This window comes from Hydra vulgaris, chromosome 01 (assembly GCF_038396675.1).
Source record: "Hydra vulgaris chromosome 01, alternate assembly HydraT2T_AEP".
NCBI classification, from domain to species: Eukaryota; Metazoa; Cnidaria; class Hydrozoa; order Anthoathecata; family Hydridae; genus Hydra; species Hydra vulgaris.
The window spans coordinates 68,915,001-68,929,219 of NC_088920.1; the positions used below are offsets into that span (position 1 = coordinate 68,915,001).

Sequence of the window (14,219 nt, forward strand, 5' to 3'; positions counted from 1 at the left end):
CACTGGCTATGTGGAAGAATCTTCGACAGTTGGACAGAATATCGCTTCACAAGCTTTCGGACACAAAGCGGTCAGCTCGGATTGCCAATACAAAACCAATAGCAAAACAACTACGAAAAACTACTGCAGATTTTACTCAAGCTATAAATGATTTTGACCTTAGCACTGACATGCTAAATTAAGTTAATTTTCAAATAAAATTTTTAAATTGTTCAAAACTGTGATTATTTTAAATAACCTTTTCGTACAAAACTTTGCAAGTTGTTGACGAAATTGATTTAATTCAGTTAACTTTACTAATAATCAAAAAAATTATTTTTATTATTTATTCGCTATTAACCAGTCTTGGTTTCATTCTCATATTATGGGTTTGATGTTTTGGCAAAAGTATAGCCGTTGCAGGCCATTTTGGATTTAAAATAGAACTTTTGATAAAACAAATAAATATATAAAAAATGTATTACGATAAACTGGAAATATAACTTTAATCTTTGAGATCCCCAAACAATAATTCTATTTGAATATCTTCAACGTTATCAATTTAATTGTTAAATATAGCAGTTACCATTAGCAAAATAAAAAATATGTTTAGAGAAATGTTTTCTGAGTATAAGAAAGACATAGAGTTACTAATAAAACAACAAGAAGAAAACGTTCTTGAACTCATTAGTGCAAATGCAAAGATAACGTGACAGACAACAGAACGATAAAGTGACAGACAACGATAAAGTGACAGATAAAGACAACGATAAAGTGACAGACAACAGAAAGCAGAATTAAATGTTATCGACAGTATGGAAAAAATTAAAAGACTCGAAAAGGATATAGTTGATATAAAAAAAAGCTTAAGTTTTCACGAAGAACTCATTGAAGAAAAGATTAAAAATAATATTGAATCTACCGAGAAAGAAAGAGTTTCTAAAATTGTAGCACATAAAAATATTGAGATTACCGACCTTAAAAAAAAACTAAAAGAAATTGAAAAAAGGTCACGAAGAAATAAACTCAGGATAAATGGACTAAAAGAAAACGAAAATGAAACATGGACGGAAAGTGAAACAAAGGTGATCAAACTGTTTAAACAGACTTTAGGGATAAAATATGTTAAAATTGAACGAATGCATCGCTGCGGACGCAACGATGCAAAAAAGTCACGTACAATCATGATAAAACTTTTAGATTACAAAGATAAAGTAGAGGTTTTAAAAAATTCTTTTAAATTAAAGGGGGAAAGTATTTTCATTAATGAAGATTTTTGCTACGAAACTAACGTAATAAGAAAAGACTTGAGAGAAAGAATGAATACTGAAAGGCAGCTGGGAAAGTTAGCATATATATCGTATGATAAGCTAATTGTACGCGATTGGGTATTAAAAAAACCGTGCCAAGAAAGCAAGAGTTAAGTTTTGTTGTTTTATTTGCAACTTTGTGTTTATACAAATGTCCCTTTCATTTTCTATTATTATCAATATTATTTTTTTTTTAAAAAACAAAAACAAATAAACAAAAAAATAAAGGAAAACCTAATAATTAAATTTTTTGATGAAATATCATTCTCAGGGACGAGAATTACTTTGATAATTTTAATCAACAAATATTTGAAAGTCAATACTATACAGTTTTCGAATCTTTCCAATATCTACAAAAAAAGGAAACTTTTTTTTCAATTTTAAACATTAATATTTGAAGTTTAAAAAAAAATTTCGAAAACTTTAAGTTTTTGTTGGATGAATTGAAACATGACTTTGAAATTATTTGTCTTACGGAAACTTGGTGTAAGTTTACGTAACGATCTCTGTGTTAATGAAATAGATTGTGAGTCATTATGCATTGAATTTAAAAATAAAAACACAAAAAACATAATTGTAAACGCGACATATTGACCACCATCTGGTAAATTAAAAAAATTAAAAACTCATCTTAAATTATTCATTACAGGTGTTAACATAACGCGAGATCGTGTCTTTTTGGCTGGGGATCTAAACATTGAACTATAAAAATACGCTTCAAATAATAATGTAAAAAAATTTATTAACACTCTTCTTCAAAATAACTTAATTCCAACAATAAACAAGCCAACGAGAGTAAAAACTCTTCTACACTTCTTATAATAACTTTTATAATAACCGTCTTAACACAGGTATAATCAAAACTGACTTATCAGATCATTTCCCAACATTTTTAGTTACTAATAACATAATAAATAACAACATTTCTTCTAAAACTACTGTATTTAGGCGACAGATCAATGTAAAACAGTTTCAAAACCTTTTAAGAAACAACTTTGATTGGAATCTGGTATTGCAATCAAACGATGCTAACAACTCATATGATCTATTTCTAAGTCAATTCTGCAAGCAATATGAAACAGCGTTTCCTAAAAAAAAAATTATTGTAAACACAAAAACACTTATGACTCCATGGATATCTAATGGGTTACTAAAATCCTCAAAAAGAAAACAAAAATTATATGATAAATACTTAAAAAAAAAAAAACTTATAAAATGATGTCCAAAATTTGGCATCAAAAGTTCCCCTAAATTCAACTTCATTTGAGTCTTATTTAAATAAACGATAAAATTATGGATGAACCTAATCTTGAATTAATTGAATTGCGAACCGCCGTTTATAATCTTAAAACTAACAAAAGTGCTGGGTTTGATAATATTAATGTTAGTGTTGCAAAATCTGTTTATGATAATATCATAAAAGAAAGATTAGAGATGTGAAACAAAAGAGGTTCGATTATATTATAATCGAACCTCTTTTGATTCACATCTTTAATCTTTCTTTTAAAACAGGTATTGTCCTGGATAAATTAAAAATTGCACGAATCGCACCGGTTTTTAAAACTGGCGATGACTTTATTATTTCTAATTATAGACCTATACCTATATTACCGTGTTTCTCAAAATTGCTTGAAAGAATAATGTACAACAGGCTATTTAATTATTTATCGGAAAACAATATGTTGTATTCAAAACATATTGTTTGGTTTCGAAAAAAAATGTTCTACTGAACAAGCAGTGGTTGAAATAGTCAATCAAATAACAAATGCATTATGTACTAACTTCTTTACATCAGGAGTTTTCATTAATCTGTCAAAGGCTTTTGATATGTAAACCATAACATACTGATAAAAAAACTTGAAAATTATGGAGTAAAAAATAATAACTTACTTTGGTTCAAAAGCTATTTGACCAATATTTTAAGACCCTTAATATTCTTAGTATATATAAATGATTTAAATTTAGCAACAAACTTCTTAAATTGTATTCTTTTTGCAGACGACTCTAACCTTTTTTATTCCCAAAGAGATACTAAAACACTTTTTGAAACAGCTAACGAAGAGTTGGGTAAGGTTAATGAATGGTTTATAAGTAATAAACTGTCTCTAAATGTGAATAAAACCAAATTTATTTTATTTCATACAGTAAATAAATTAAAAAATATTCCCGTTAAACTGCCAAATCTAATAATTAATAACGCTAACATTAAAAGAGAAACTTCAGTTAACTTTTTGGGCATAATACTAGATGAACATTTACGTTGGAGTGAACATATAAAAAGCAAAGAGAAAAAAATATCAAAAAGTATTGCCATGATATATAGAGCTAAACCATTTCTAAATAATAAATCTTTAAAAAGTTTGATTTTTCTTTCATTCATTGTTATTTGATTTATTGTAATATTGCATGGGCAAGGACAAATCATACAAAATTAAAAAAATTGTACAGTAAACAAAAACATGCGTGCAGAATATTATTTGGAGCTGATAAAATTGGATCATGTGAGCCTCTTCTGAGTATACTTGGCCCATTAAACGTTTATAGAATCAACTTACACGAAGTTTTAATGTTCATGTATAAAATAAAGATCGGAGTATCTCCTAAAATATTTCTGTCCTATTTTAAATAAGTAGTGCATAAATACCTGACAAAATTTCCAGATAATAACTACATTGTCCCTAAATATAATTCAAAACAAATTACATATTCAATTCAATATCGTGGACCTTATTTGTGGAAAAAGTTTCCTAATATTGCACGAAAAAAGTTAGTATACAACAGTTTAAAAATTAATCGAAACAGGTGTTATTACTTATGGATTTTAACATATCCGATTTTAAATGCTTCTTTTAAACTAAAATTCATTTATATAAAATGACTCAGAATTTATCAACTTTTTTTTTTCATCAATTCAATTGGTGTTTCCTCTAATCTTAAAAGTTATTGTTGAAATATAATCTGAGTTTTGAACATTTTTTTAAGTTCTCGAATATTTTTTTTTAACTATTAATTTATTGTTATTTATTTTACTTTTATTCAAATTGGTTTTAAAATATACATAAATACTATTGTTTTTGTAAATTAAGTACTCTTTTATTTTTTAATTTTTCTTTCTTTATTTAAATATTACTTTATTACAAATTGTTATATATTTTATTTTCATATTTTTCAATACATACTTTGTATAATATACGTATATAAATACCTCTTGTAAATACGTGCATTTTAATTAATTAATTTATTTTTTGTTTTTCTTTTTTACTTTTCTTTCAGTTTTTCGATAAATAATTTGTAAAGTATAAATATATTATACAGTTATTGTAAATACGTACGATTGGGGCTCGGTGATAAGACAAAATAATGTCTTCAACTTGCCCCGCCAGTTTTTTTTATTTATAAATTTTTAAATTGTAAAAGTTATTAAACGGCAAAATAAACAAACAATAAACGTTACGTAAGATAATTTCTTTCAACAAATTCAATCAAGATTTCAAATTAGGAAGATCAATCTTCTGGAAAATTTCTTCTAGATCCTCGTTCAGCTGGTTAAACAATCAAAAATCGGCTTTTTAATATAATTAATTTTTTTAGCACGTGAACTGATACAATTCTATGCTAATAATTTCATAAAGGACAACTTTATAGAAGATATTATACATCATAATAGTTTAAAGGATTATATTACTTCGGGAAATTTTTTAAGCATTTTCAACAAAATTGCAAGAAAAAATAAAAACTTAATTGCTCCCTCTTTGCATTTATACGCATACTAATTTGAATTTTTAGTACGTGTAGTGTAATTATCTTTTTTTTGCTGAACGGCTTTTAATTAAAATAAAACTGATAAAGAAAGCAATAAGGCAACAAGTAAGACAATAGTCTCCAGAAACTTTTCATTGATTATCAGTAACCTCCATTGATGACTCTTAATGTAAGCGTGTTGTTGATCACAAAATGGTAAAAATTAGTTCATAAATTTAAATAAAAAAAAATACTTGTTAACAGAAGTTTATATAATTTCGATTAAAAAGTAATAACTTTTCAACTAGTATAACTGTTTGTATTCTCATGTACCCGAAATAAATTTTTTACAGGGTATAGCTTAAGCCCTAAGGTATACAACAGTATAAAATGTTTTATTACATCAATCCACAATTTTTCGCTATCTAATTTTTTTCAGATCATGTACGCTCTTTTTCAAAAATGGATTTGTTTGAAGAACAGCAAAACACAATCTAGAAAAAAAAATATCGATTATTGGATTTTATTATACAAAGATTTTTTTTAGATTTTTGATACTGATGTAACTAGAGACTCAGAGAGGTCTATGCAGTTAAAAGTCCCATATATGGCATCAAAATTCGCAATAAATGGTCCGGACCTAATTTTAAACAAAATAAAAGTTGGTTAAAAGGAGTAGATGTAGAATTTGAAATAAGTATATATCAGTAATATCCTTTTTCATCATCTGGAGAGATTTGAGGACAGCGCAAAAAAAAAACTTTGAAGATTTGTCCTTTAAAACCGAAAACGGAAGTTTGAAGACTAAGTAAAAATGCAAAGTGCAACTGAGTTGTCCACAGCCGTTGAAGCAGCATATTGTTAGGGAACAGAAACCAAGCTACTTCAATTGGAAAAAGTTTGGAATTGCCAAAAAAAATCAAAAGACTTTATTTGTGGTGACAGGCAGTTGAATCGCGACGTAATATTTTATTTTTATTTTAGTCTATGCAAGTCGAAAAAAGTATGCTATCTATTAAATGAACATATTTTTGATATATAACCATTCACCTACAAGCCATACTTGATAAAACTACTAAACGCCTAATTGAAGACCAAAAAAAATGCGTAACCAATCAATAAAACACCAAAATGTTATTAATTATATTCTTAGGAATCAAAATATTTTATCCATCTAGCTTGTAGGAATAAAAATATTTTATCCATCTAGCTTGTACATATAAAGCAATACACTGTGCGAAGAGTTAGATGAAGATGAATGGAGTGCGTCTTTAGAAAAGATTAAATGTTTTCAAGTTATTAAAAATATTTTTTTAGTATTGAAAATAAATAAAGAAAATTAATTTTATTTTGTTTTATCCTTAGACTGCTTCTGACTGCTCTGACAACCTAAATATAATTTTTTATAGTTAGTAGTTTATTTGAAAGTCGTTTAAATGAAAACTGAATAAATATAAAATATAAATAGTTTTGATCAACTTTCTTCTGTCAAGTACTCCACTGTGCGGTGCTTACAATTCTTGCGTTAATTGCAAAAATTGCGTGGTAGCAGTTGCGTGGTAGCAGTTTGCCTGCTTCCTTGCTAAAAAGAAGAAGGTTCGGTTTCATGTTTTAGTAGTGATGACTGGCTTTCTCTCTCTGATTCTCTCTAAATCTCCCTTTCTCTAAATATACATACATATATATACATATATATATATATATATATATATATATATATATATATATATATATATATATATATATATATATATATATATATATATATATATATATATATATATATATATATATATATATATATATATATATATATACATATACATCATAATTTTAAAAAGACGTTTTTTATTTATGTTATGTTATTTATATTATGTAGTATACAACTCCTACGAAGATGTGCTTGACGATGTGAATTCAAACAAAGTTGAGTATGGAGTTATAAACATTGATGTTTTGTTACACATGGACTATAAATTACTATATAAAAACGTTGCTCTCGTCAAGCTATTGGACGCAGCTTCGCCTGTTTTAATAGCTTTTGGTAACGAAACTAACTTGATGGCTAAACCATTTTCATTTAATGAATCCCCAGCCGATGAAGTTTCTTATTGTTTAAAACATTTAAACATAAAAGATATTATTAAGGATGTGCAAGAGGTTTTTCAAAAAATTCCTAATGTATGATTTATAAGTTTATAAAATTCAAAAGTATTTAGCTGTTGAATACTAACTATATATTATATCTATATACTTTTTTATTTTCATAAATTATATATTGATTTTTATTATTTTAATTGATTTTTTGATTTTTTTTCCTCCAGATTGACATTGACTCTGCGCAAAGTTTAAACGACCTTTTAAAAGTTAATTACATATTATATACTTTAATAATTATGTTAGTGCTGGTAGTTACCTTCTCCATAAAAGATGCGATTCCATTTATTTATAACATTTATAATGAACAAAAGCAGAACAAAATAAACGATGTTAATACAAATGTTCCAATGAGTTTATTTTTTAAAAAAGGTTTCAAAGAAGAGCCTGCATCTATAAATGATTTGCTGGAGGAGTTTTCAACAATCAAGGAAAAGTTGATGAATTTACACGCTGTTATTTTGTCAAAACAGTTTTGTCAAGTGTGTTCAAAACAACCACAAAAAACATTGCCTCCGTAATAAATATTTTTAAAAGTATTGATTTTTTTGTTTTAAAGCTATTAGTTTTTTTCTGTCATTACTTTATATATTTATATATGCATACATACATATATATATATATATATATATATATATATATATATATATATATATATATATATACATATATATATATATATATATATATATATATAATATATATATATATATATATATATAAATATATATATATATATATATATATATATATATATATATATATATATATATATATATATGTATATATATATATATAAAGTATGTATGTATATATAAATATATAAAGTAATGATAAATATGTATATATATATGTATATATATATATATATATATATATATATATATATATATATATATATATATATATATATATATATACACGAGCACGATATTTCATTTATTATTTATTTCAAGTCACGTAATATTTTAAACAAAATTATTTATAATATAAGTTTTTAATTTAAATATAATACAAAATTTAAACTTAAATATAAAGTACACTTTGTTTGTGATTTATTGTTATGGTTTAATTAATGCATATTTTTCTATAATTTAAAAAAGATAAGACATTAGACCGTTTGTGATTGTACATGATTAAAGAATGATTCGATCTTAAGAATTGCATCAGGACCTTTGAGAGAGTCAATGGCGCCCATACTTCAAACCAAGAAATTGTAAAATGTTAAGTGACAAAGTCAGTAACGCAATCCTGGTTCATGGTCGAACGGAGAGAGCTTTTTAAAATCTTCAGTTTACTAAACGACCGTTGAACCTCAGCAACTGACACAGGAATTCCTGTGTCAGCTGCTGAGGTTCTGTGTGTGATTGCGTTACTGACCTTTTGATTATTTTAATTAAAAATATTTTTCAATTATACCATATGGTATTTAAATACCATATGGTTCCCACATGTAACCCATGTGGGATTACCCACATGGGTTTAAGGTGACAAATTTCCATACGGATACCATATGGGAAAAACCGTCCCACGTAAATCCCATCAATCCCACACGGAACCCACGCGTAACCCATGTGGGACGCGGTTTTATTTTTCACTGGGAATGATGTTGAAAATCCGGATCATCATGCAAATGTACGGAAAAAGGCTTTCAAGCTTCTTTTTGAAAATTTGATTTTGAATTATTTTTCGTGCGTTGTTGAAAGGCTAAATTCTTTTTTTTCACGTTTCTTACATAAAACCGTGCAAGTTTCAAGCTTTGAATGAAAAGATCATCATTATTCAACCAGATGAATGAAAACATATTGCCAACTATCTTGTTCGCCTCAAATCTTGAATCAGTACGTAGCCCAACAAAGCTGTTCAATCAAACGTAGCTTGTTATCGATGGTAATGGCTTTAGATTGTAGAAGACGACTAACGTCGTTAACATTAATAAGGATTTTGTACTAAATCGTAATTAGCAATAAAATTTTAAAAGAAAATAACCATTATTTTAAGGTTCTTGCTTGACTGAACTGCTCATTGGATCTGATCCATGTTTTTTATGGCATGTTTAAGAGCTGCCAACATTTCTTTTGGCATCATAGCAAGTGGTTTGATCGCGTCGGTACTAGAGCACCGCCTTGTCGTAATAAGTCTATACAGTGAAATTCCCGTCGCTTGAGGATTTTTATTGGGTGTGATTATCGTGAGTGTGGATTTTCTATCGAGTAGGACTGGCACTAAAAAATACGTACAAAGATTTAATTTACTAATGGGTTGAGCTCCCTTTAAGTACCTAGCATAATGGGTCTGTTGTTGTATCCATGACTGCGACAGTTTTGAATATGCAAAACTAGCCTTGCAATCACATCAGTGATAAACTTGGCTATATTGACTCTTTTCTTCTACTCGAAAGCTTCAACACCCAAGAATTGTTCTTTGATTTGTCAGCCATTAGTTTCTCTTTCATATAGGAGAAAACGAATAACAAAGACTATCTGCTTAGTGTGAGATGTATCGGGGGTACTATTGATTATGACAGTAAAGTAGAAACCATCCTGTATTGCCTCAACAGCTGCACTTCGAATGACACAACCGCATTCTCAAAGAAGAAAGAGGTAATCGGCACTCATATATATATACATGTATATATATATATATATATATATATATATATATATATATATATATATATATATATATATATATATATATATATATATATATAGATATATATATATATATATATATATATATATATATATATATATATATATATATGTATATATATATATATATATATATATATATATATATATATATATATATATATATATATATATATATATATATATATATATATATCCCGACAAGAAATTCTCAATTATCTTTCCAATTCACGTGTGTTGCTTCACCTGCAAACATAATCGTATATAATAATTATACTTAAATTATTTCAAGAGTCATATGAGTAATTTAAGTTAATATTGAGAGAACTTTTTAATAAGTTATGCAAAAAAGTTAAAATCTCAGAAGCCAAAAAAATGTCAACGCCGAAAATCAACAAATAATTTTCCTCCATTTAGCTGTCACAGAACTGGTTCACTTTTGGAGCTACCTGAATCTATACCAGATGAGCTAGTACAACAAATGTATACATCTTTACAATCCATGTTAAAACTTTAGTGCAATGGGCTGGATTGATGCTGTTTTACACAATCTATGAATTTTCTCCATTTATTCCTCGCTCCTCCGTTCTAACAAAGAAGAGACAACTACCCGCATTTGATTACTGCTTTTGCACCCAAGAGAGAACAAGGAAAACAGTAGAGAGCCTTGGGGGTCAAGCCCCAAACCAAAAAACCACCTTCTTCCTGATTTTTTCATATTAGGCAAAGTTTGGTAAAACACATTCAAAGAAAAAAGTCTCTCTTTAGAATCAGAGATAATCTCTAGTTTTGTTGAAGCTAAAATTTACAAGCCAATTGAATGTCTTAATCTGTTACAGAAGTGCGATCAGATTCGATATAGGCTGTCTGTTCTAAGCGATTGCAAAGAGAAGAATTTTTGTCAAGCCAGGAGTATAAAAATGAGCCGTCAGAAAAAAGACCTACTTTAGATTAAGGTTGTCAATAATGTCATTAATTTAGATAAAAAATAAAACAGGACCAAGAATAAATCTTAAGGCACCCAAAAAGTTACTGGAAATGAAGAAAAGCGTTCACCTTCGAAAATGGCTTTAATAAGCGATTAGAAAAAAATAATTTGATAATCTCAAAAGCTCTCCCAGACACACCTTATGATAAAAGCTAATGGAAAAGATCAACATACCAAACTTTGTTGAAAGGTTTAGGTATGTCAAGCAAAAGCCCTAGGCCTCTCTGCCTCCATCTAATGCACGATAAAAGTTTTCAGTCACAGCAGTTAGCGAGTCAGCTGAGAGTATCAAAAACCATATCGATTGTCTGACAGTAAGTTATTTGACTCAAAATGGGATGTGAGAAATTTATTGATCAAAGATTCAAACATCTTGCCAATAACAGAAAAAAGACTGATCGAACAATATATGGAGCGCTCAGAATGTTCTCCAAAGTCTTTAAAAACTGGAACAAAAGTCAAACTAAAAGAAAAGTTCTTTGCAAATAGTTTAGCGTTATCTTTGGGAGAGGTAATAAGATCAGTCCAATAAATGAGAAATGGAATGTTGGACCTACCCTTGTTAATGACACTGGTAAAGATTTGCCAAATGCCTCTGGAGCTAAGCTTCTGAGATAAAATACACAGCTTAGTGAACTGAGAGTAATGGAGCTTAGCATCAGTCAGCACCTTTTTACAATAATTTCTTGCAATAATAAATAGCCGTTAGTTTTCAAGAGAGTTTGTCTTTTGAAAAAGATGAAAAAATGGTTAGGATTAGATATAGCAGCTGCACAAGAAGATAAAAACTATGGAATATATTGATGATAGACTTGGAACCAACAAGAAAAAATAAAAGTATCTATTTCTTCCTGAATCCAGGAGGTTACGTAAGAGGCGTATTTATCAGCTGAGAGAGAAAAGACATCAGCGCAAGGACTCTCACGAAGAAAATCACAAAAAGAATCCTAGTCATTTTTAGGGTACTAGTAAGTAGTGTAAGGTGAGTACAAAGTAGTATAAGGTGAGTACAAAGAAGAAGTACAAGATAAAATATTAATAGAAATTGCATGGTCAGAACCACCTATAGGAGAAAAATGAGAAACTGAACACGAGATAGCATCAAAGACAAACATAAATCAAATAGTGAAGGTAAATGATTAGAGCTGTCAGAAAAACCAGTCACAAAGTTAACTATCTGAGTAAAAGATTGAGAAATGAGTCAGTGGCGTTAGAGCCATGTCATTCATTGTAATGAGCATTAAAGTCACCAATAACAACAATATTGGCAGAGTGGTAAAGAGAAAGAGCATGGTCATTATGATCAGAAATAACATCTAAAAGAATGCAATAAATATAATATTGTTTTCTTTTTTGGGAAAAAAAGTGAACGATAAAGAACGAACAGAAAGGTAATAGAATGAAGAGGTGCTTAGCAGAAGTACATAAAAGAATGATCAAAGGATCCGAACCGAATTTCACAACAAATAGGTGAGATGATGCGTATGTATAGTCCTAAGTCAATCATGTAACTGTTGGAGTCTTAAGTTAAAGAATAGTACCCATCAACACTGAGATTTGAAGAACGAAAAGCAGAATTTAAGTTAGTCTCACCAAAAGAAAGCAAGTCTGGTAAGTTTTGCAAGAGGTAAAATTCAACTGACAAATGGTTGCTTTGTAGACCACAAATATTTGTAAAAGATTTACTAAAATAGTTGTTTGGTGGGGATAACTTTAAATGTTTAATATTTTGGGTTACTTTAAGCATAATTTAAATTTAAAGAAAACTTGACTCATTTATAGATAGAGCATGGCCTCCTAAGCAATGAGCTATGCAGTTGTCTCAGTCCTGTTAATTAACCCTAAGTTGTAAAATAGAGCTCCCTATGTGGCCTTGCTAATGTGCACCAAAAACATTAAAAGGAACACCATCCAAGCGCAACATGAAATTGTTAATACACTGATATTTTTCAGCTGATGATGGAATCAAACACAAAGAGCTACCGCAGAGTTTAGGAGACTTTCCTACCAGGCGGCCTCAGAACTATTAAACTGAGTTTTAGAGCTGTACTCTCATTAGGAGAAAGCAAAAAGAGTTGCATAGCCACAATAGAAGTAGCACAAATAATAAATATAAATAATGTAATGCAGGTTTACATTGCCGCCAGCTTAATAGATGAAGTAGGGGTTTGAGGCTGCTTAGCAGAACTGTTCTGCTTACTTCTAAAGACTTTACCTACGAGACCTATTACAAGACAGTTGCTGGATGCAGTTAACATCTTCCCAGGATGAGTATTTTTATTGAGACACCATCTCTAGCCTTTACGTTGGAGTAAAGGCTAGAGATGGTGTCTCAAGCCTATACTCCAAAGATCTTAGCCTTTAAGTTGGAGTTTGTTTCTCATACCCTTCGCCTAAAAAAGCAAAACCTACAAGGTAGCAAGGCATGGGGCAGTTTTTACTGGGTTACATGATACCAGTATCAAGTTGATTATAATAATCCTGACCCTGATCTGACCTGGAGTAGTTAAAAAGATTTACTTCCTGTTCACATTACTTTAAAACATTAAGCAAGGTAACTTCGAAATGTATTAGGAAAAACATTGCATCTAACAAAATACTAGAGATTAAAGTGAGCGTAGCTTTTATAGTTGGAGCCACTAGTAAGTTACTGAGCTCACACTGCATCATGGATTTAAACAGAACATAAACATACATTAAGAAAATTATGCATGAGTAAACACCGTGCCAGAAGTTCAGACAGAACACAAACATACATATATATATAGTAATTTACGGATGAACCAACAACGCGCCGTAATTTCAGACAGTGCACAAACATACATAAAGTAACTTACTTGAAATTTGTATAAAAAAAATTCCCTTTTAAGCATAGCGCCTGGGTTCAGTTTATTTCTCCTTCTTTAAGGCCCTAGCTTGTATTACTAAAGCTCCCTTTTTAGCCCATGTACCAACAAATTTTATTTTTTCTCCAGTCACGCATAATTATTGACTATGGCAGATTTAAGTAAAAGAAACTGATTTAAGGCAGATTTAAGGAAAATAAATTAAAAACTGAATAATGAAGCATCTCAAGTGAATCTTTAAAAAATTATTAGACAAATGCTATTGGGTGCAGACAGACATCAATAACCAATAAACTCTGCCTAAAAATAAAAAAATTGAAGTTAATGATCTCGAGTTTGCTATTGAAAATTACTTACTACATACAAATCACAAGAATAGTTCTTGCCAAAGAGGTTTAGCAATATTTATACATAACAAACTAAAGTCATCCCTAATAAACCTAGATATATTTCCATCTGAATCGCTCAGTTGTGAAATTGCAACGAAAACTTCTAAGTTATTGTTAAGTTTATATTACAGATCACCAAATAGTAACGATGAAAA

General features: G+C 28.9%; 1 protein-coding gene across 1 annotated transcript in view; it reads left to right on the plus strand.

Annotated features, from left to right (window-relative positions):
- Positions 1-7,788, plus strand: part of LOC124809912 (uncharacterized) — a 41,351-nt gene extending 33,563 nt beyond the window's left edge. Inside the window, exons 5-6 of the mRNA XM_065789031.1 lie at positions 6,910-7,211; positions 7,355-7,788. Coding sequence (XP_065645103.1) covers positions 6,910-7,211; positions 7,355-7,708 — 656 coding nt within the window. The 3' untranslated portion in view covers positions 7,709-7,788. The remainder of the gene's footprint in view (positions 1-6,909; positions 7,212-7,354) is intronic.
- Positions 7,789-14,219: the final 6,431 nt, after the last annotated feature.